The sequence below is a fragment of the Lissotriton vulgaris genome, chromosome 3_1 (genome assembly GCF_964263255.1).
Source record: "Lissotriton vulgaris chromosome 3_1, aLisVul1.2, whole genome shotgun sequence".
NCBI lineage: Eukaryota > Metazoa > Chordata > Amphibia > Caudata > Salamandridae > Lissotriton > Lissotriton vulgaris.
In genome coordinates, this window is record NC_141689.1 from 62,765,269 (window position 1) to 62,787,780 (window position 22,512).

At 44.2% G+C, this 22,512-nt stretch overlaps 1 protein-coding gene across 1 annotated transcript in view; it reads left to right on the forward strand.

Annotated features, from left to right (window-relative positions):
• The window catches only part of LOC147725957 (uncharacterized), a 66,754-nt gene extending 58,464 nt beyond the window's left edge, over positions 1–8,290 (forward strand). The window contains exons 3-4 of the mRNA XM_086960080.1: positions 4,676–4,856; positions 7,899–8,290. Of these exons, the coding sequence (XP_086816206.1) occupies positions 4,676–4,856; positions 7,899–8,096 (379 nt within the window). The 3' untranslated portion in view covers positions 8,097–8,290. The remainder of the gene's footprint in view (positions 1–4,675; positions 4,857–7,898) is intronic.
• The last annotated feature ends 14,222 nt before the right edge of the window (positions 8,291–22,512 follow it).

A 22,512-nucleotide genomic window follows, 5' to 3' on the forward strand; every position in this document is an offset into this window, starting at 1 on the left:
TGATCATGCAAAGCAATATTTATGTCTTGCCCTGCAGAGGAAATCTCTTAGGTGCTTTTGTCATCGGTGGACTAGGAGATGGGTCTCCATTTAATCTAAAGATGTAAAAGGCCAGCCGTACTTTTTCCCGATGAAGATTAGAGATTATCAGAGATTACTACAATGGAGAAGGAAAGCTTTTGCACTATACTGCCAATAGAAGTCCTCCTAGAAAGCATAATGGCTTCACAGCCCTTCCTTGCTTTCAAATTACACTTTGGAAGCACAAGTTACGCAAAGGGCACACAACAGTGATATCTTGAGAAAATATTTCCAGAACAGCTTTACAACTAGGTTCAAGTTTTCCTATCAGAAGTGCAATAAACAAACATGTTAACTTTTGCACGATCACTTTTCTGATTTCTCATGAACAGACTTCCTCCATTAAACTTGTCCTTTCTTTTTAGGGATTGAGATGTGCACCCCTATGGAAAATGGCAACTGCACAACTTTTCTGGGAGGACTGTAACATCCTGTAATGTTTGCACACAATGAGTATACATAACAGCAACACCAGTGTATTGGCATATGCGCAAAGGATTCAAATCCACTGTAGTTGCTCAAGTTGTTACTTGAGATCTTTCTCAAGTGAGATACAGTTGCTTAAAAGTGTTAATCACAAAGCTGAAGTGGTGTGGATTGAATTAAAAAAAATTGTATATGCACTCATACTACTCCAATGGCTTGTTCTAATTGTTCTCAAGGATAAAAATGATACCAAAGTTGGTTGGTAGTGATGTGTCAATATTGCAACTTACCAGTAAATGCCTTAAATGTTATGGCAATAGTTGATGGCACCTTACTATACATAGTGACTAGCAATCCCTGAGGAGTACAATTGTCCTAAAGTATAGTTTGTGGGGAACAATTAGCAGTCAGTGAGGACAAAAGTGTCTCAAAGTTTTATTGTTGGCAAGTATTTTTAGGTGTATTTATACTATACTGCCAACTGAAGTCTTCACGGAACTGCTGGAAAATGTAGATGGAAAACGTGTTGCACTCTACTACCAAGAGAGGTCCTCACAGAAGAGTAAAATAGAGATGGAAATGGAGACTGAAACGGAGATGGTCATGAAGAAGTGGAAGGAGACAGAGATGGAGTCAGATTAAGATGGAAAGCAGCAGTTTCTCGATACTACCAAGAGAGGTCCTCGCAGAAGAATGCAATGGAGATGGAGAAGCAAAGCTGCGTTAGCTGCATACTATGAATAGAGGTCCTCACAGAAGAATGCATTAGAGATGGAGAGGGAGATGGACATGAACATGGAAAGCAGCAGTAATGATATACTACCAACAGAAGAGCTCAAAGACTAGCACAATGGAAATAGAAAGCCGCAATTGTGCTATACCACCAATAGAGGTCCCACAGAAGAGCACAATAAAGATTGAAAGCTGCAGTTGTACTATACTACCAATAGAGGTCCCACAGAAGAGCACAATAAAGATTGAAAGCTGCAGTTCTGCTATACTACCAATAGAGGTCCCACAGAAGAGCACAATAAAGATTGAAAGCTGCAGTTCTGCTATACTACCAATAGAGGTCCCACAGAAGACCACAATAAAGATTGAAAGCTGCAGTTCTGCTATACTACCAATAGAGGTCCCACAGAAGAGCACAATAAAGATTGAAAGCTGCAGTTCTGCTATACTACCAATAGAGGGCCCACAGAAGAACACAATAAAGATTGAAAGCTGCAGTTCTGCTATACTACCAATAGAGGTCCCACAGAAGAGCACAATAAAGATTGAAAGCTGCAGTTCTGCTATACTACCAATAGAGGTCCCACAGAAGAGCACAATAAAGATTGAAAGCTGCAGTTATGCTATACTAACAATTGAGGTCTTCAGAAAAGACTGCCATGAAGGCTTGTTGCACAATTCCGCCAGCAGATGTCCTCACTCAAGAGTACAAAGTAAATAGAAACGTTGTTATACTCTACTACCAACAGAGGCCCTCACTGAAAATGGAAAGCTGTAGTTGTTCTACTGTGCCAAAAAAGATCGTCACAGACGAGTGCAATAGTGATGGAAAGGGGTGTGGCTGCAACCGAGAAATTTGCATATAGAATCTTACCACTCTAATGTCTTGTGTTTGTTTTTGAAAAGGATCAATAGATAATACAAAGCTGGTTGACACTGATGAATCAACATTGCAGCTTACAATAAATGTGTTGTGTTATGGAAATAGTTGATGGCACCGTCCTTCACAATAGGACTAGCAGTCACTGAGGTAAACAAGTGTTTAAAAAGTAGAATTTGTGGTCAACCATTTGTCAATCAGAAAGTGAGGGGCATGGCTTCAAATCAGACTAGCATTTACTGGGGAGTGTGTGTCTAAAATGTTTTATTCATGGGTAACTCTTTTTTAGGTTTACCCTAAGGTTTAGGTTTAGGTAGACAATTCAGCCCCTCAAGGTGAGGATATTCAATGACTAGAGTAAGCTGGTCCATTGACCTTTAATTGAGCCTCTGTTGGAAAGGAACCTTTTTTGTGTAAGAATGAAAAGACCAATGGTGTAAGACTATTGACTGAGAGCCCCATATGTGTATGTGTTTTTGTATGATATTTTTGGGAAACACGAGACTGGCAAGTCAGCTAACTGTGTCTTTAGGCCATACCTAAAAAGAGGCTTGTGCATTGAAAAGGGTGATGCCTTACCCAGTGACTTTTTGGAATCAGAAATTGAGGGAGTATCCCAACCAAAATACATAAACTGCCTCTTTGAATGGACCTGAAACATCCAAAAGGAACAAAATTCCTTCAGGACCCACCAATTTGAAGTTCAAAATAAGCTACCCAAAAGGTGAGTTCTATAACGTCTATTGTTCAAAAACAATCAAGATGGATAATAGGTAAAGCAGGTGTGTCCTGAATATGCAAATACATAAGCCTACTGCATGGACGATTCACCAATACGCCCTGGGTAGTGAAAGTGAAAGAGTGCCCTTTAAATCCTGAAGATTTTTCCTCACCGTCTCGTATTTGTAACTAGAAATTCGTCAGAGTCTAGTTTGCCTGATTTCTTCTCTAAACCCAAGTGGTAAGTAAACTACTTGGGCAGTAATTATGTCCTTGTGAACTTTTGGAAACTCTGCAGGCCTGCAGATGTGAAGAGCAAACGATCAGTGACCTGTGCCAGCCTCTTCTGCTTGTGATATCAATGCATTTAATCTGTCCATGAATAGAAAATAAGGCTAAGATTCACTAAGGGCTTGCATAGCCCTTGCATCACGCAAGGTAATGCAAGGGCAGCGCAAGCCCTTAACACCTTGCGTGCGGCGCCGATTCCCCCCCGGTGCTGAACATTCCATTCCATTTGTGGGTGTGGTCGTGGCAGAACCATTCCGTCATCCGCACAGCTGAACCGTGAGGCATGACAGAAGGGTTTTGTCACAAGCATTGAAGGGGCTAAGTGAAATTAGCTTTACCATGCAGAGTCGGCGGTCATGGCTCTGCGCGACACTGTAAATCTGGAGTAACCCACGGCAGAGCAAGTTGCTGCTTGGCATTACTCTGCATTGGGATGGCATTCCAAGGGTGGAGTGTGAATTTTCTCCCGCATCCACCCATGGTTTTTGGTGCATGCCCAGATTTACTACCAGTAGTAACCCTGGGAATTCTTCAAAATGCTGCACCTTTCCAGAGGAGCCATTACAAGGAGAAAAAAGCCTCAGAGGGTACATTTTGTGCAGGAAGGTGTCCCTGCAACATGGTGCAAGGGTCCCAGCACTGGTGCTTGACAGACACTAGTGCACCAGTGCAGAGGGATGGTAGGAATATCTTATAGGGCAGGAATTCTTAGTAGAGATGCATGAGGCATATCTTATTAGAACTAGTTAGGAGTCAATGTCTTGTGGAGACAAGAATCTCACATGTCAGGATCACTTCCGAAAGTGATCCTGACATGTGAGACCTCTGGTGTGTGGAAATATGCTGCTTTTTCAAGCCCTGATTGTGCCCCCTGATGCCAGCACAAATCCAATCCTCAGTCAATCAGCAGCCTTATATTTTTGCTACTGAGGGGCTTGGGGGTAGGAGTGGGAACTACAGGAGTTTACCAAGGATTCCCAGGATTCAGTACTCTTTTATATCTAGATCAGTGTGAAAAGCCATGGTGATTGCATAGGTGCATGCTGCACCGGGCCCCTTGCCTGACCTTGCCTTACTTTGCTAGCCTTGCCCTAATGAAGCTCTTGTGTAGATCAGTTATTCACATATTGTGTGAGCTTTCACAGAGTCTGAGACCACCTTGATAAACCGGCTTGTGTCAATTGCAGTACTCTGGTTATGAGGGTCAACTGGCTGCTGTTGTTGGCTGGTGGAAAGAATCCATGAGTAGAATTTGATTGCAAATGTATAGAGATGTCACTGAAGGATAATGTTATCCCTCCAATAAGGTTTGTCAGTCTCTATCCCAAAGTATACAATAAAGTGTGTAAGACTTTTATGAATGCTATTAGTTATCGACTTGTGTTTTTACATTGTATATTTTCTAAAGTTCTCTACTACCCAATTGACATAAAATTTAATGTAAAATGTATATCTTGCCCTATGCCTTCCAATACATTCATCTGAAGTTCTGAATCGCCTTCCGTACATGAACTAAAAGTCCATGCTTCCCTTTTATCTTTTTAGGGTTAACAAGGTAGAATGTGTGGAGAGCTCATTTACCCATGAACATGGTTTTGAGTTCAGTGTTGAAGCTGAAACAACTTTTGAATCTGGTCTCCCCATTGTGGGCAGAGGAAGCATCCGTATGGCTGCAACTGCCACCACAACTCATAGTTGGAGTTTTACTGAGGTTAATAAAACTGAGGTAAGACATTTCTCTCTTTTTGTATTTCTTTTGCTGTTTTGTCGAATACCGATATACTTTATTTCAGTCAACTCATGCCATTATCTGTTTCTCTATTCTGCCTCCTACTAAGTACTTGCATTGCAATTTGTGAGTGACAATTTCACATCTCAAAATTACACTGAATCAATAAACATTGTTATGTTATGTCGATTTGTATAGCATGACTTATCACCCGTGAGGATATCCAGGTGCTGGAACGTAGGCAAGGCGGAACTCCTAGTTGAACAGCCAGGTCTTCAATTTCTTGCAAAAGTTTAGTAGCGAAGAAGTTGTCTTGATGTGCTGAGGAAGTTCCTTCCAGGTCTGGGTGGCGATGAAGGAGAAGGAGCCACTCCTGACTTGCTTCTGCAGATGCGAGGAACCATGGAAAGGTGATAGAGGTTTAGCGCAGCTTTCTAGATGGATGGCACATTTGAAGTTGGCCGCTGAGGTATCGTGGTTCTGCATATGGAGGGCTTTGTAGGTGTGGGCGATCAGTTTGAATTGGCAATTTTTCTGGATGGGTGGCCAGTGTAGCTCAGTGAGATAGGGAGGTGAGTGCTCCTAAGCACATCTAAGAAGAATCTAGCAGCTGTGTTTTGGATAGACTGGAGTCATTGCTTGACCTGGTTGGAGATGCTAGCATAGAGTGTGTTGCTGTAGTCAAGTCTGCTAGTTATAAGGGCCTGGGTGAATGTGTGTCTCATGTGCATGGCGAGTCAGTTGAAAATCTGGCAAAGCATTCTAAGAATGAGGCAGAAGGATGCGTCACAGCATTAATCGGTTTATTTATTGTGAGTTTGTCGTCTAGCATGATGCTGAAGTTTCTGGTGTGGTCTGTGGGGTGGATGTGGGTCCTAGTTTGGATAGCCACCCGGAGAAGTCCCACGAGCACCTAGTACTATCTGTCATTTTCTGCCCCTACTAGTTCTGCACCTTAAGTTTAGCTTCAGCGCCCGGACACCCCCTCAGGGGGTAGCCGTGCCCTCTTCAAATCCCACAAATAAAAATATTGAATGGAGAGCTCTTGTGTCCGAAGATCAGGAGCTCAATTTTGTCAGTTTTGAGATTCAGGCAGTTTTTCGTCATCAATTTGGCCTCGTTGGTCATGCAGGAGGGGAAGTTAGTTCTTCTGGTGTTCTCATCATTGGGGAAGGTGATGAGCAGAGTGTCATTAGCATCCCATACCTCGGCCAGTGTACCAAGGCCTACTTTTTCCCACCATGAGAAGCCCTGAAGACTAGTCATCCATCTCAGTCTAATTCCCTCCCAGTGGGGCATATCTGGTTTGAGTCTCTTGTACCACTTCATCTCTCTACAGAGGCTGTTCCATGTGTCCAGCACTGTAATACAACAGATGCATATGGCTATGATCTCCCATTCTCCACCTGTCCACCTGCACTGCTGGATCTTCTCTTGACAAATACATTCAGTCATTTATTACTGCAACCTGCACTGGCTCATTTTTTCTGCAGGTTTGGTAATGCAGTAACTCTGTCATATTTCGCTCATTGCAGTGTCTGTAGTGCAAAACAGGGTTGTCCCCCATCCAGAGCAGCGTCCTTTGTAAGTTTATCTATGTGCAGCACAAGTGTCTTCGGTAATTTAGAAGTGCAATTCTGCAGACCGTACTGCAACAGTATTGCCCATCAGCAACAGGGCAGAATGCTCCAATGTCTGACGTCCCTTTCCAGACTTTGAAGCAGCAGTTTAAGATTAGCTCGAATACGAGATTCTGCGATTTTAGTTATCGATGTTTCCAGGAACTTACAACTATGGCGTTCCACCCATACTGGTAGGGACATCGGGCCCATTGGTATCCATCCCACCATGGGAAACAGGAGTGACTTTTCCCAATTAATGGCAAAGTCTGAGATCTCTCCAAATATTTGGAATATATCACTAACTCAGGCGAGCTATTGATCCGTGCAGGTCAGGTAAAGTAGGATGTCATCTGCATATATGGATATACGTTCTTCCAATCCCAAGGTTCACGTCCAGCCCCATATTCGGGCATCTATCCTCATGAGGTGCACTAATGGCTCTATTGCAAGGGCGAAGAGCATCGAGAAGAGACTGCATGCCTGTCTCGTTCTCCTCCGATTGGGAAACTCCTGGACATGCTGACATTAATCTTTATTCTGGCGGAAGGTTTCCGGCATAGCAGTCTAATCCAATTAATGCAACAGGGCCCAAATCCCATTCTTGGAAGAACCAGAAACAGATAAGGCCATTTAACCAAATCAAATGCCTTATTGATTTCCAGGGATAACAATTCCCAGGGTTCACCCCCAGTATCTGCTTGCACTATAACATCATGAAGGCACCCTAAGTTAAGCCTGGTCTGATTTTTGGTGAAGTGACTTATGTGCAAGAGAAGTGAGACCCTGTGGGTTCCTTGCTGGACTCCTCCAGAAGGGGAGATTGGATAGCTCTCTGTTCGACTGAATGAAAACTATCTGAACTAAAGCGCAGTCTCCATGATAAAGCAAGACGCCTAATGTCTACCTCCCCGAGTCTGAAAAAAAAGAAAGAAAGAATAAATAAAAGAAAATAACTGCAACGAAGAAAATATGGAACGCAGCAAGGAAGGCAGCCAGTAAGAAAGAACTGGAAAGGCAAGGAAGGATAATTCAATTTTTAATTTACCAAAGTACCTTTGCTAAGAACTTTATATCACAAATCCTATGATCTGTAAAAGGCAATAGATGTTTTTACAATAACGTAACTATAGAAAGATAAAATGCTGTTTTTGCACAAGTGCAAAAACAACATTTTGTTCCAACAACAATAATAATAATAGACAATAAATATTGAACAATAGCTTTGTAAAATGATTGAAATACTCGATTTCACTTTGGTCAGATCAACATATTGACTGTGCAACAATGTTCTTCGGGGGCCTAGGAAAGGGATGCATGGAGTGGTTTCTACCTGCACTGCATATGCCATGATGTGAAATGTGCATTGTTTAGGTCTTTCCACTGAAGGTCACTTTTGCTCCATCACTTTGTTTTGCAGACACATTTCGTTCTCACATCCGAGTTTGAAGTAGAGCCGGGAAAGGCGGTCCGTCAAATCGCCAAGGCCACGAAAGCCACGGTTGATGTTCCATACCGCGCCAACATCATCACCATCTTCGGTTGTGAGACCACAATATCGGGCACTTGGAAGGGGGCCTGTTTGTTTGACATCCAAATTAAGCAGGAAGATGCCTAGATGCACCTACAACATCCATGTGTATGCAGCATGCCTTGTACACATGGATACAGGTGGCCACACGTCACCTTGAAGTGAAGCAACTCCAATAGAAACCAGATTGTCAAAAGGAGGTGTTTGGAAGTGAAATTAACTACTTACAACAAATGTGTAGCCAGAGTAACTGATGCAAAATAAAAATGATCTTAAATGCTCACAGGTATTTTGTTATTTTCTGTTTAAACATTTATTTGAGCTAAGCATCTATGTGAGATAATACCAGTTTTATGATTTCATTGTTTCAGAAGGTTAAACCTTCAAGAGCTTTAAGAAATGCAGCCTTTTGCCGAGGCAATAACGGTTGTTAAAGTCCTGAGCCACAGGCAAGGACCAATAACGTGGGTGATGGCCTTTAACAACAGTTGTGGCACGAGGCAGAAGGGCTATGGGAAGATCACACCCACAGGGACTCCCACTGCAATGTTGAGCAGGAGGTCTGCTCCAGCCATTGCTAGCCCTGAGCCACTTCATTCCCTTCAATCAAGCTCTCACCATGTTCTAATTCATGTTATTCCCCAAACTCAAAGATGCTCAGTTTATCAATGTGGGAAAGATTATCTACTAATTGGCAAATAGGCTGCTCTTGTTATACATGGGGAGTGACTTAGAGCTTCAAGTAGAACCTGGTTGGGAGGAGGTTGGGTAGGCAGACGTTCTGCAGACAGAGGTACAGAAATGGGGCAAGCTGGGAGAAGTGTGTGCACATAGTAGTGTGGGCAAGTTGAGGTGGATCCAGAGAGAAAAACAGCAAGGAGGGGTGCAGTTTTGGAGAGCTGGGTGAGGGCAGGAAGCGGAATGAGTAGAGTCAATTGTGGACTAAAACAGGAGCAGGCTGAGAAATGTACAGCTAGGCAGTAGTGCACACGGAGGTAGGTGTGGGGTGGATACAGGCTGGCAGATGTATGGAAAAGGAGTAATGCAGGCAGAAGTAGGTGTGGGGTGGATCCAGGCTGGCAGATTATGGAAAAGGGGTGATGTAGCCACAGGTAGGTGGGTGGATGCAGGCTGGCAGATGTATGGCATAAGATTGATATAGACAGAGGTAGATATGGATGTAGGTTGGCAGATGTATGTAAATGGAGTGATGCAGCCAGAGGTAGGTGCAAGATGGATCCAGGCTGGCAGATGTATGGAAAATGAGTGATACAGACAGAAGTAGGTGGGTGGATGCAGGCTGGCAGATGTATGGGAAAGGATTGATGCAGGAAGAGGTAGGTGTGGCATGGATTCAGGCTGGCAAATGTATGGGAAAGGATTGATGCAGGAAGAGGTTGGCGTGCCATGGATTCAGGCTAGCAGATGTATGGAAAAGGATTAATGCAGGAAGAGGTACGTGTGGCATGGATTCAGGCTGATAGATGTATGGGAAGTCTTTTGTGTCACTGAAGAATGTAGAAAGGTAAAGATGCCTTCAAGGGACTTTGTTCAATCTAAGTTTTGTTATTTAAAATTAATATGAGAAGAACCAATTTATCGTCCTTACAATGAGTGAATCAAAACTGATCAAATTGTGTTGTAAACATGAAACATATAAACAAAGACACAGGGTGTATACGAAAAAAGTGTTTTTATCAAATAATTCATTAAGAAAAATCAGCTTCATATACAGACAAATAAGCGAATAAGATTTTAGGACTGTGCACTTCATCCCTTGCTTTATTTTACTCAGTGTGTTTTGGGATAGGTGTCTTTTAGGTTCTGTTGAGTCACTTAGCAATTTATTTTTATGTGTACCCACAGTCCTAAAATCTTATTCGCTTATTTGTCTGTATATGAAGCTGATTTTTCTTAATGAATTATTTGATAAAAACACTTTTTTCGTATACACCCTGTGTCTTTGTTTATATGTTTCATGTTTACAACACAATTTGATCAGTTTTGATTCACTCATTGTAAGGACGATAAATTGGTTCTTCTCATATTAATTTTAAATAACAAAACTTAGATTGAACAAAGTCCCTTGAAGGCATCTTTACCTTTCTATATTTACTTACCCAAGCCCTCAAGGGTATTCCGGGTTGCTCACTTCCTTAATAATTACTGAAGAATGTAAGCACTCAATAAGTCATTACACATGCACTGTCCCTCTTTTTTCCACTCAGGCATCCATTCATCCATCCACTGGCTCAATCGTGCATCCCCTCTCTGACCCAACAACAAGGAAAGACACACATATTGAAGATAAATAAAAAGAATGCTTAAACACGGTGGGCAAATACTACTTAATAACAAAACTAAACATAGCAGCGGTTGTCTATCTTTGTGGCATTGTACCTATAATATCATTTCTTAAATTTAAAGCATGGCTGCCATGTTTAGAACCATCATGGAGACGTAGAACAATGATACACAGTGGACAACAGCATTCCATAATGGTCACCAGGTTAGAGGAAGTGGCCGGGCGGTAGGTGGCACACTGCATATGAAATGAATGGCAATCAAGCAGCCGGTTAGCACTGTCTGGGGAGATATAGTATGCGCTTAAGAAAAGTTTAAATAGAAAGTAAATAAGTTCAAGGGGAACTATAAAAGAAGAAAGCTGAGAATATATGGACTGGCCTCCAGCCCAGATACTGTAACACACTTATTTTCAGGTGTTCCGAAAGTTTTGTAATTCCCACTGCATGAGTGCCAATGACTGATCTTGACTGAACCACTACCATATCCAGTACGCTGTCGTGGGTGAAATTAGATTGTAAATGAGACTCAGACAGCCTAATGACAGTAGAGGCTGGCCCAACGGCATTCTATGTATCTATACATATATATACATACATATATAAATTGATGTGTGCATTATTTAATTATTTTTTTATCATCAGTATGCCCTAACCAACCATTGCAATCCACTTGCGGACTTTGGTGACTGCAGCCAAATTCCACCAATCACTGCATGGCGGAATTTGTATCCCACAAGTCTCCAGAAATGTGAGCCGGTGAGTCCGAGTGAGATTTGGCATCAAATTTCAAAATTAAAATTCTCTATCTCCTAAGAGGATCGAACAGTCTCACAGTGGAAATCTTCTATAATGCAAGGTTTGTCGGAAAGTGTGACCAAAACCAAACCACTTGCCTCTATGGTAATCTGTGAGATTCCATTTAGCAAAATACCTATCTGAATGCATTTTTACAGAGTCTAAACCATCCACCCTGAAATGCCTATTAAATTTAACATACGCTTACAGAATCAATGTCAGGCTTACTGCCTTTAGTGTAACTTTTCATATTAAACAGCCAGTAAATAACCTCTATCATTTGGCTTTTCACCATAACCAATATAGATGCTACTGTGTTGGGTATAAGCTTTCCCACATGGAAACCATCAGGTTGTAATAAAATGCAAATACCTGCAAAATTACAGTTGCCAAAACACTATAAAATAATAAGGATAGTCATACTGCAACTCTTCAAAATCCAACAGCCCTTGCATTCTATGGTAATCTGTGAGATTCTGCACAAAAAGACAGCTCCACAGAGGGAAGGGAAGGGGGACAATGACCCCTCCAGTTGGATGATGATAACAACTCGTCCATTTCTTCAAACACCAGGTTCATACTTCCAGTTAGTGGAGGGAAGGGGAGGCTCCCATACACAGGAACCAGAGCAGTCATTTCCAGAGAGGCAGCATGAGGATCAGTTAGCTTCCATAATTCAGCTTGAGGCTCAGTTAGCTTCCATAATTCAGAAAAAGAGGAAGTTGAACCTAGCTAGAGAGAAGTGGGAGGAGGCGAAACCCAGAGAAAATGTGGCAGCAAAAATGAAGAAGATGCTGAGATGTCAAGGGGTGGTTGGCATGCTCCCAGGCTTCTCAAGGGAACACTTCCCTTGTTTATAGAAGGGGACGACATGGACAGATGGCGGATTGCATTTGAGGGACCGCTTTAATTATTGGGGTTCCCTTGTGGGGATGGATTACAATAGCTGGGAGCAATAGGCTCCTGCCCATACATGAGGTAAGCTGGTTATCGCTGAGGGTGGGAGAAGGCATTTCCACTCCATTCAGGTAAATGGGATTCATGCCATTGGCCTGCGAGACACTTGTGCCAGTCACAATATAGTGAGTGACAGAAGAGACTAGAAGAGTGGGGAAGCCTCAGGTGAGGTCACCAACAAACCTGTACCTATAGTGCCCCTAGAATGGGTGGGTACCCTTACCTGGTTTGAGGTGGTAGTCAGTGCAGACCTCCCCTTAGATTGTCTCCTGGGCAACCTCCCAAAGGTTGGTCTGAGCCCAAAGTCAGGCGGTCGGCCCCGGGGTTCCCATCAAACCCAAAGTTCCTGGGGAGCCATTTCCTACAGTTAGGAGATGGGGTCATAAAGGAAAAGAAAAAAGAAGAGGAAAGGTGACCCACTCTTTAAGAGAGTTCCAGTGGGCCAGGGTTGTTCTGTTCCAGTAAGGGAGAAACCCAAAGTTGGCACTGGGGAAGCTTTACCTGACCCTAAGGAAGTTCTCAGAAGTCAAGCAGCTGTCCAGTATGATCAGTCACACTCACCCGCGGACAAACAGTGAGGTAAGCTGCAATCAGATTCAAAGGCATCTTGAGGCATGTAAAATAGCATGTGTGAAACACTTTTGTGTGCTTTTAATGCCTTTGTGAATAAGCCCCAAAACGCCTAAAATGACAGCATCCAGGGAATCTTCAGACATGAATAAAACATAGAACTGTCTCCCAGGACGCTTCGGGCTGCTACACAAAGGCATGTAGTAGTAAGCAAGAGTACTCTTTCCACAGTCGTAGAAGCTTTTGTGAATCAGCCCCACAGTCCTCTAGTTAGGGCAGAAGAATAATACCATTTTGATATGTGAACTTTCCTAAAGGACCGGCAAACAACACGTTTCACAGATTCCTACATTCACTGGCTCAACTGACAAAAATGGTGGCAAGCCTGTTCCCAGAGGATGGAGATGCTTCAGAGCACCTGCACATGATGACGTATGAGGTGGCAATGTGATGCCTTCTAGAAAGGAGACCACCTCCTGGAGATTAGAGAGCAGTGAGGTATCCTAAAGAGCAATGCATCTCTATAACCTAGGCATACTGTGGATTTCACCAAGGGATCCCTTGCTTTCATCTCCTTAATATTTCTTCTCTTCAATAGAGTAAGACATGAACACAAAATGCACCTCTCTGCCGACTTGCAAAGTAGGAAAATCCACCAATGTGTTCTAAGCGAGGAGCTAGATTGCAGAAGTTACCTAGCAGTCACTGGGAGCAACACCCTGTGTCAAGAGGCTTCCCTACTCTGCATCTTTTTTTTCTTCAATCAAGCATACAACTACTACCCACAGAGGAGTTTTAATGTGCATGGCATACATGGAGTAGCAGGGCCATGCCCTGCATCAGTAGACCCAACTCCTTCTCTGTGTAATTACTTTTGTATGGAGTTTTAATGTGCATTACAAATCCTGTTAAACCCCCCCCCCTGCCTTTCGTCTGCCAGGAGAGGATGAAGGATGGACGGTGACAATTCAGAAGGCAGTGGGGACCAATCCTGGACAGCATGTATTTAATTCTCTTTACAATGGGGAAGTCCACGCAGGTGTAGCTTGCGTGGATCCCCCATCATTTTCCTAACTAGAATCTCCTGCAAACCTCGAATTTAACTGGAAAAAGAAAATCAAATTTTCCTCACATCCTGTCTAGTTGTCAGACATGTCTGGGTTTGGTAGATTCCCTAGATGGTGACCGGGCCAGAGGCCAAAAACCCAGGTGACCACCCTTGCAAAACCAGGTCATTTTGTGATAGGTAATTTTGATGTCTCCACAATACACTTTGGGCCCTTCCCTGCCGTGGGGACTTGGCCCATCCACACAAGTGATGTTTAATTTTATCTGGAGACTTAGGGGAATGTGGGATAGGTGGAAGTTTCTGGATCCACACAGATTCCAGAACATTCCATCACCAAAATGTGAGGAAAATGTGTTATTTTTAACAAAGTTTGAGGTTTGCAAGGGATTCTAGGTAATAGAACCTCCTGAGAGTCACACAAGTCACCCCACCCTGGATTCTCCTGGGTGTCTTGTTTTCAAAAATGTATAGGTTTGCTAGGTTTTACTAGGTGCCGCCTGAGATTGGGGCCAAAATCCAGCTGGGCACATCGGGAAAAGAGGTCAGTTTTCTTTAGAAAAATGCAATATATATCAATGTTGTGTTTCGGGCAGTTTCCTGTCACAGGCACTAGGCCTACCCAATGGTTTTTATCGGAAGACAAAGGAACACAGAATAGTAGAACAAATTTTATTATCAATTGATATTCTTTGCATTTCTACCTTCCAAATGTAAGACAATTTGTAAAAACAAAGTAATTTTGAAAAATGGCCTACAATTCAAATGTTTGTATGGATACCTACAATTTTGGAGATGTGCAAATATCTTAAGTTACTTACCTGTAATCCTAGTTCTCTTCCAGGGGTATCCTCATCAAAGTCATAAGCACTGAATATTCCCGCCCGCGTGCGGGGACCCCGGAAATAATATAAAATTATATATGTAAATCACATATAAATAGCTCCACATATATGTATGCACATATATCATTTTTTCTCACACCAATGCAGCCCCAAAACAGAGGCTAAACAATGTAAATACTCATACATACACTGTAATTAGCAAGGAAACAAAAAACACATTAGGTCAAATAGCCCTTGAACTTTGTGTTTTAATGAGCAAAACACTCATAAATCCTGAAAATTGCTAATAAATATACATTGTTAGCCACAGGATGCATTGAACAGCAATAGCATAGAAAATTAAACAATTTTCAACAAAAACTGGCACCGTGCCTTTGAGGCAGCCATGACCCCTGGCTTCCCATCATGCCTCAGGGGTGACAGTTAGGTCAGTTGTTCTTTGCATAACCCTGAAGTCAGGGCTCAAGCACAAGTCTTAGAACAGACAAAATCTCATTTACCTGGGGAGTCGGGTGGGTTGCTTATGACTTTGATGAGGATACCCCTGGAAGAGAACTAGGATTACAGGTAAGTAACTTATCCTTCTCTTCCAGGGGATCCTCATCAATAGTCAAACACTGAATATTCAATTCAATTCATAATCTTTATTCGATTGTAGGTTTTACAATCATAAAAGTGCATTTTATAAGCACACAGTTAAAAACATTACACACAATTCATTTACAAATGGCAAATAATGACACAGTAAACAGTACAATATATCAGACAATAGGAGCATGGGCAATATATGGTTAAAAATATAAATAACTGTGATCTTAAAAAACACCAGCAATATTTTGCAGCATGGTTAGCCATCCATGCTTTTCCTGAAGCAGATGGCCTTCTTTAAAAAGTTACATACAAACAAAGTACAGTCAATATTCAGTAGTTGTAAGTAATAAAGTGCGGGTTTAATTTGTGTGAAACTCATTTTTTTAAAGCACGGTTTAAGGTATAATTTCCGTGGGGTAGAGTAATAAGGGCAAATAAAAAGGAAGTGTGCCAGATCTTGTGGAGACTTACCGTCGCAGCCACAAGCTGGCAACACTTCGCCCCGTTGAGCACCACTTGGGAATGCCAATAGGAGATGATAAAGGTCAAAGCGGAACCTTGTTAGCAGAAACCGTTCATAGCTAGACATAGGCCATGTCAGGTAAGGTTCTGTTTGCAAGCATGTTTTTAACAATAGATGTTTCCTAACACTGACCTTCTGTATCTCGGCCTCTTCCCTGTCGGTACATCTTGACAAAACTATGGCATTCTTGACCAGGTTCACATCAGATTTTCTAATTGTGTTTGGGGCATAAAACAGATCCTGTCGACCAATTGCCGTTAGGCTGTCCTTTATGTACTTTACCCACGGTACCTTAAATCTCCCGTTTAGCTGTAAAGCTTCTTTCAATAGGGCATGTGTTAATGGGATTTCATTGTTTAGCCAACATTTCAACCAACATATAACTGGGCTTACTGCTATTCTGTCACCTAAATAGGGGACCCCCAGCTCCTCGTGTACTGAGTAATTCCCGATACCCCTGGGCAGTCTTAGGATCTTTTTTAGGAAGTTATTTTCTGCGACCTCTAGGTCTTTAGTCTTGCGATAGCCCCAGAGCTGTTTCCCATAACAGGCAACAGCAACGCTTTTTGCCTGGTACAATTTAAGCAATGCGGCCAGCGGGCAATTGCCGATTTTTTTTGCAAAGCCAAGGATGGCCGCATTGACCCTTGTTGTTTCTCCCTTCTTTTTGGAGACTGCTGGGCCCCATGATAACTTATGATCTATCAGGACCCCGAGGTAAGAGAAGGAGTTGGTTGATGGAATTTTCTCCCCGTTTATACTAAAATGGCCAGGTTTCAGAATACCCTTACTTGCTTTCATAACGAAGGACTTGGAGTTATTTATACTTAAACCACGTGACTCCATAAATTTGTGGAAGGAATTTAAAAGTTTCTGGAGGCCGATTGCTGTTCTAGAAATAAGAACAGCATCGTCGGCGTAGAGTAATACAGGTACCCCTTTGCGCTCGACTAAGGGGTAATCTGCTTCTACAAGTAAAAGAAATTCCTCCAGTTCGTTTATATACAGGTTAAATAAAAAAGGGGCCAAGATACAACCTTGTCGGACACCCCGATTTATTTTAAATTCATCCGTTACGTTAAGGTCTTGAGAGTAACGGACGTTCGCCCTTGTGTCTGTATGCAGGTCAACGAGGAAATTAACAAGGTTCCTCTCTACACCCATTCTCAGCAGAGTGGCCCATAGTAGGCTTCTGTCTACACAGTCAAAAGCGGACGACAGGTCCATGAAGGCCATGTAGACAGTGCCTTGTCTTGCCAATGTATACTTACTTAGAATAAGGTATAGGTTCAGACACTGCGTGATGGTCGAATGATCTGGTCTAAACCCGTATTGTATGGGTGAAAGAATATTATTTTCTTTAGCCCAGGTAGATAACCTGTTAAGAATTACACCCCCTACCACTTTAACTACTGAATTCAGTAAAGAAATTGGCCTGTAACATAACGGGCTACTGCGATCGCCCTTCTTAAAAATGGGGACTATAGTCGAAAGACCCCAAATTCTTGGGCATCCAGTTGTCACTGCTGCATTTATTACAGCCGTGAGAACCGGGGCCCAAAAAGGGATACTAGACTTAAACAGGTCCGGCGGCAATCCATCCGGACCCGGGGCCTTGTTGGTAGTTAGACCCTGTATTCCCCTAACGGTCTCTTGTACTGTGAAACACAGTGGAGTCGCAGTTGGAATTAAAAGGTCAGAGACTTCCCGTTGCTCATTGCTCTTAAAAATTGTACTGAAATGGGACACCCACTCCCCCTCTGGGATGTTTGTTCCAATAGCTGTGTCGTTTGGATTTTCAAACACAGGTTTGTTAATTATTTGCCAGAACTTGCTGCTATTCCCCAACACAGATGGGTCTAAAAGGGATTCAATAATGTTTGCCTTAATTTCCTTTTTTCTAATGGCTATTACTTTCCTATAGGCCATGCGAAGATTTTTTATCAATTCACGATCTCTTGGTTTAGTTTTTAATGCAAGTTTCAGATCCCTGCTTGCCTTTGAGCAGTTATGATCAAACCATTTAGAGTTATTCTCACTATGACCCTTTGTTGGCGCTGTGAGCATGGAACCAATTTTGGCGACCAGCCCCTCGAATTTGGACAAAATGTTCGAGGGGATTGAATCAGATGAAAGACAAACGGACAGCTCCTCTTCACATGCGCTGGTTATATTAGAATACAGGGTATCTTGATTTACCATTGACCACCTAATGCGACGCCTGCCATTTACGCACCTTAACATGCCATGATCGAAGCGTGACTGACGTTTTGCAATAAATGGTCCACCCAAGTTTATAACAAGGGGATTATGATCACTGTATATACTGGTGAGAATAGAGAAATGCAAGACCCATTGAACAGCATCTGGAGATATTAATATGTGATCGATAAAGGAACCCTGCCCGTGCCCTTTAAAGGTTGGGGTGTCAAAGATTTTTATATCGGGGACCAACGACATTGCTACAGTCAAACTGTGCTCATTCATTAGATCGTTTAGGTTCTTGCCACCCCTACTATGGGAGAAGTGAAAACCTTCCTCATTATGACACCCTAAAGACCCCATTGGCGTACTAGCTGGGTTACCACATGGTTGAACGTTAAAATCGCCTGCTATCAACAAATGCCGTGATACATTGTAAACATTTTTGCTTAGAATATCATTTAGGGAGGCAATATTGCAAGTTTCATTACTACTGTTAGCATTATAAAAATTAACCAGTGTCAACACAATCTTGCCATTTTTTAAATCAATCTTCTGTAAATTCAAATTTACACTATGGTAGTTGCTTACATTACATCGCAGACCTTGGTTAATGAAGATGGCCAAGCCACCGAGGCAACTGCTGGAGTAATAAAGCTTAGAAAGCCCTCCATATGAACATTATTATCCTCTATCCAGGTTTCTTGGAGACACACAATGCTAAATTTTCTAATAAATGATAGCCATACTGGATCTCGTAGCTTATTTGTCAAGCCTGCAATATTCCAAGAGATTAAATTTACACTGTCATTGAGGGCAGGGCAAGTAACAGACTCTCTGATTAGTTGGGTGGATGTTGAAGTAGGCAACACTGCGCCTGCCACCACCGGGCCCACAGTACTCACTGCATCTGACTCCCGATGCTCGGATGTATCGCTATTGACTAGCCTTGTATCTGGTAGGGGTATGAAGGGCACCTCGATATCCCCAGAAGACGCTGTGGGTGGTGCTTTAGGGGGACTACTGTTTTTAACAGCAATGGTTTGGGCAATATATGAATTTTTATCATAGCAGCGACCCCCTAGCTTCTCAGGTGACCTTGAAGTACATGAAGCACTTACCCCATCCCCCATAGCTTCTGCATTCCTTAAACATCAATCACAGTCCTCTAGGCCGCTAAAGGCCGTGAACCTGTTGGAAAGCTCTAGGGGCGTGAATGGTAACAAATTTGACATGTTCCCATTAAAACCTGTTTTATGATTAAAAGGAATGGTATTCCACCCATGTATAGCTGGTGGTGGAGCCAGTTGGTGCATGTATACAGGGTTTAGAGCGGACTCGATGTTAGGGAACTGGGAAGAGGAAAAGGTATTGTTATTATAGTATTGTGGGGGGAAGACAGTGGATCTGGGGTAAAAGTATGTCAGGGGGCGTGGTACTATACAGTTCTTTTCATTTCCGTAAGGCCAGTTCAGGATATGTTGTACGGCTCTCTTGTCTCTAAAATTTATGACCACGACATCGCCACCAATGTCCTTTGCTCTGCCCCCCAGCCAGGACAGGCGCCGGACATGGACTATCTCACCGTTTATCGCAATGGGTTTGGGTCTATAAAGAGAGAGCCAATGCGTTATTTTATTTTTTAATTGTGAGTATCCCTCACTTTTACCATTGGGCAGTTCTGGGACCCCAGTGAGTATGACCACATACGGTAATGCTTCTGGGGGAAGTTCTGTGGGTGGTGTCCTAGACTGGCCCCCTCTTCCCCAGTTATTCTCCTTCCCTTCAGGTCTAGGGGATCTTCCCGGGAGAGTACTTGGTTCCCTAGATGGAATATTTGCGGGAGTGGTTGTTTTGCTAGGAGGTAGTAAGGTAGTAAGTTTACCCTGTGTAGAGGTTGAAGCTGTTGTTAGAGAGTTTTTACAGGTATTACCGCCAAGTGCTTTCGGTGCCACATTTGAGGAATTAGGGGTGGCTGAAGCTGCTACAGCTGCCTGGCTATTACTTGTGCTAGGTTTAGACGGTGTGGGACCCACAGTATTTTTTAAGAGGGGTTGGGTTGTTGTGATGACTTGTTGGTGCTGTACTTTAGACTGTCCTTGTTGGCGTACAAAATTCCCTAACACAGTCAAATCCCCCTCAATTTTACCTAGACGTGCCTCCATCCCCTTAAATCTGTCTGACAAAGCAAGCATGTAACTACGTATGATCAACTCAATATTGTCCAGAAGCGACTTGGGGGTGACGGGTTGCAAGTCCTCCTCCAACTGGATAAGAGTAGTTTCTGAGTCTGTAGATGCTTGAGGTAGAGATAACGGTAAAGTAGGGCTAACTGTTATGGTTTGGGTTGTATCAGAGACTCCCATTAATGGTAGTGTAGCAGTGTTCTTCTTTTTACCAAACTCGGTGTGACTTGTTTTGGGCTTGTTAGCTGTTATGGTTTTCCTTCTTCTTTTAGGTGGAGGGGGCCCATGCGTTTTATCTGTCACTAGCCTCGAGCTTTTGCCTCTTACGACTTTACCAGGCCTTATTGTAGGGGATATTAGGATCTTAGGGATGTTATTATGTTCAGTGGTCACTGTAGGGGTGGTTTCTTGAGTTTGAGTGGGTGACAGTGCCGGAGCTAAACATTCTTGGAGGAGCAAGGGTACGCTGCAAGTCAGTAAGGTGTTGTCTACTGGGGTGCTGATCAGGTCGTCGTCTAAAGAAACAGACATTATAGGTTCTGAGAATGTTCTGTTTTTTATGCGCTCAATAGAACGACGGCGGTCTGCCCTCCTCTCGGCTAACAAAAGCTCCTTGTTACCATCTACGGCTGGTTTGAGGAAATAATCATCCAGTGTTCGGTTGATGATATTTTTGTCCAACCCCACTAGTGCAGGGCTTGTAGCCGCAGCAGCCATTCGGTGGTAAGGGGTGTTCACGAGGTGGGCACACAACAGAGACAGTTACTTACGTGGTCCTTGTGCCAGGGTCTCTGGCCCAGCCCAGCCTCTTCTAGCCGATGAGGGCCGTAGAGGGCCCGCCCTTTGCCCTGGAGGTCAGCTGCACCATAACTCGAGGCCGCAGCCTACAGCGGCCTACAGCGAGTGTGCCCCGGCGGGGGAGCGGAGGCCGGCCGGTGTGGGATTGGACGCACGGCCCGAGAGATAGAGATTGGGGCCCCATCTGAGAGCCGCAACAAAGCCGGAGCAGGACACTGACGTCGGGGCAAAGGGAGGCATTACCCGGTGCTTCGGGGTCCGGCTAGAGGGGACACCAGACTCAGACCGCAGGAGAAGTTGCCGCACAGGGATCCCCAGGCCTGGGTGCCTGCCCGCTGCCGCTATAGCAGTGCAGACCGAGGGCGGCCAAGGGGATTAAGACTGATTCAGCCGAGGAGGGCCACTTGGGGCTGAAAGGGATAGGTGCGGCGAATCAGCGTAGGGGCCCGCGCCGACCGCATGGAGGACTAGGCCCAGTAGCCCGGGCGCTCAACAGTTGTGGGGCCTCCTCTCAGATGTTGCGGAGGTGGCAACAAGATATTCAGCGACCCCTCCACGCCTAGGGCTCATGGCACAGACGGTTGGACACTACTGGAGCACCGACCAGTCATCTGGGACTAAGGCACAGACAGCTGTACAAACATAGACACTGCCTGGCTGGGTACAGAACACCTCAGGTTGGAACGCACGCCTCCGCCGGGAAGTAGAGGCCGGAGCTTGTGCCGTGCGCATTGGTCCGGCGAGTGGCCCGTGAGCGGAGTGGTGGGCCCGTGGACGAAATGGCGGGACAGAAGGGCAGCAAGAGGAATGATCGCACGCTCCCTGAGATGCTCGGCAGGACCCAGGCCAGGGGGGACAGGAATCTATCTTCGCCGAGCTCGGCAGGAGACTCACAGTCAGCAGGAGTCGGGGAACCCCCAGTCACTAGGTCCTTTCTGGAATCCCTTTTTGGCACGTTACGAGACGACTTCCAGGCCCTGAAACAGGAAGTAGCGGGAGAGGTACGTGAAGTGCGTAGAGAAGTAGATGGCTTGGGTGAGAGAGTGGCCACAGTGGAAAGCTCTACGCAGCGGCAGGACGAGGAAATTGTACAACTACAGCAGGAAGTGCTGCACCTCAGATCAACAACTGGACCTTCAAGCGCACAATGAGGATTTGGAAAATAGGTCTCGACGAAACAACATAAGGGTCCGAGGAATACCATCCACGGAAGAGGGCACAGATGTGGCCGGTTATTTGCGGGAGCTCTTCAGAGACATATTGGGAGAGGCTACAGACTTTCCCATACGGATAGACAGGGCGCACAGAGTGGGACCCCAGCGGCGCACAGCGGCCCCACCACCGGACATACTGGCTTTCCTCCCCGACTTCCCGCTGAAGGAACGGATCATGGCCGAGGCACGAAAGAAGCACTTGTTGGCGTTCCGTGGTCACCCTGTGGCTTTATATCAGGACCTGTCCGCGATCACACTACAAAAGCGCAAAGCATTCAAAATTGCGACAGACTTTCTGAGGCAGCACAAGCACCCTACCCCTTGAGGCAACCCCTTCCGCCTCATCTTCAAATGGAATGGCGAGACGCATCAGCTGCGGTCTCTGCAGGACACGTGTGAAGTATTGGGGTTCACAGCGGAAGAAGAGGAATCGACCACGCCACGAAGGAG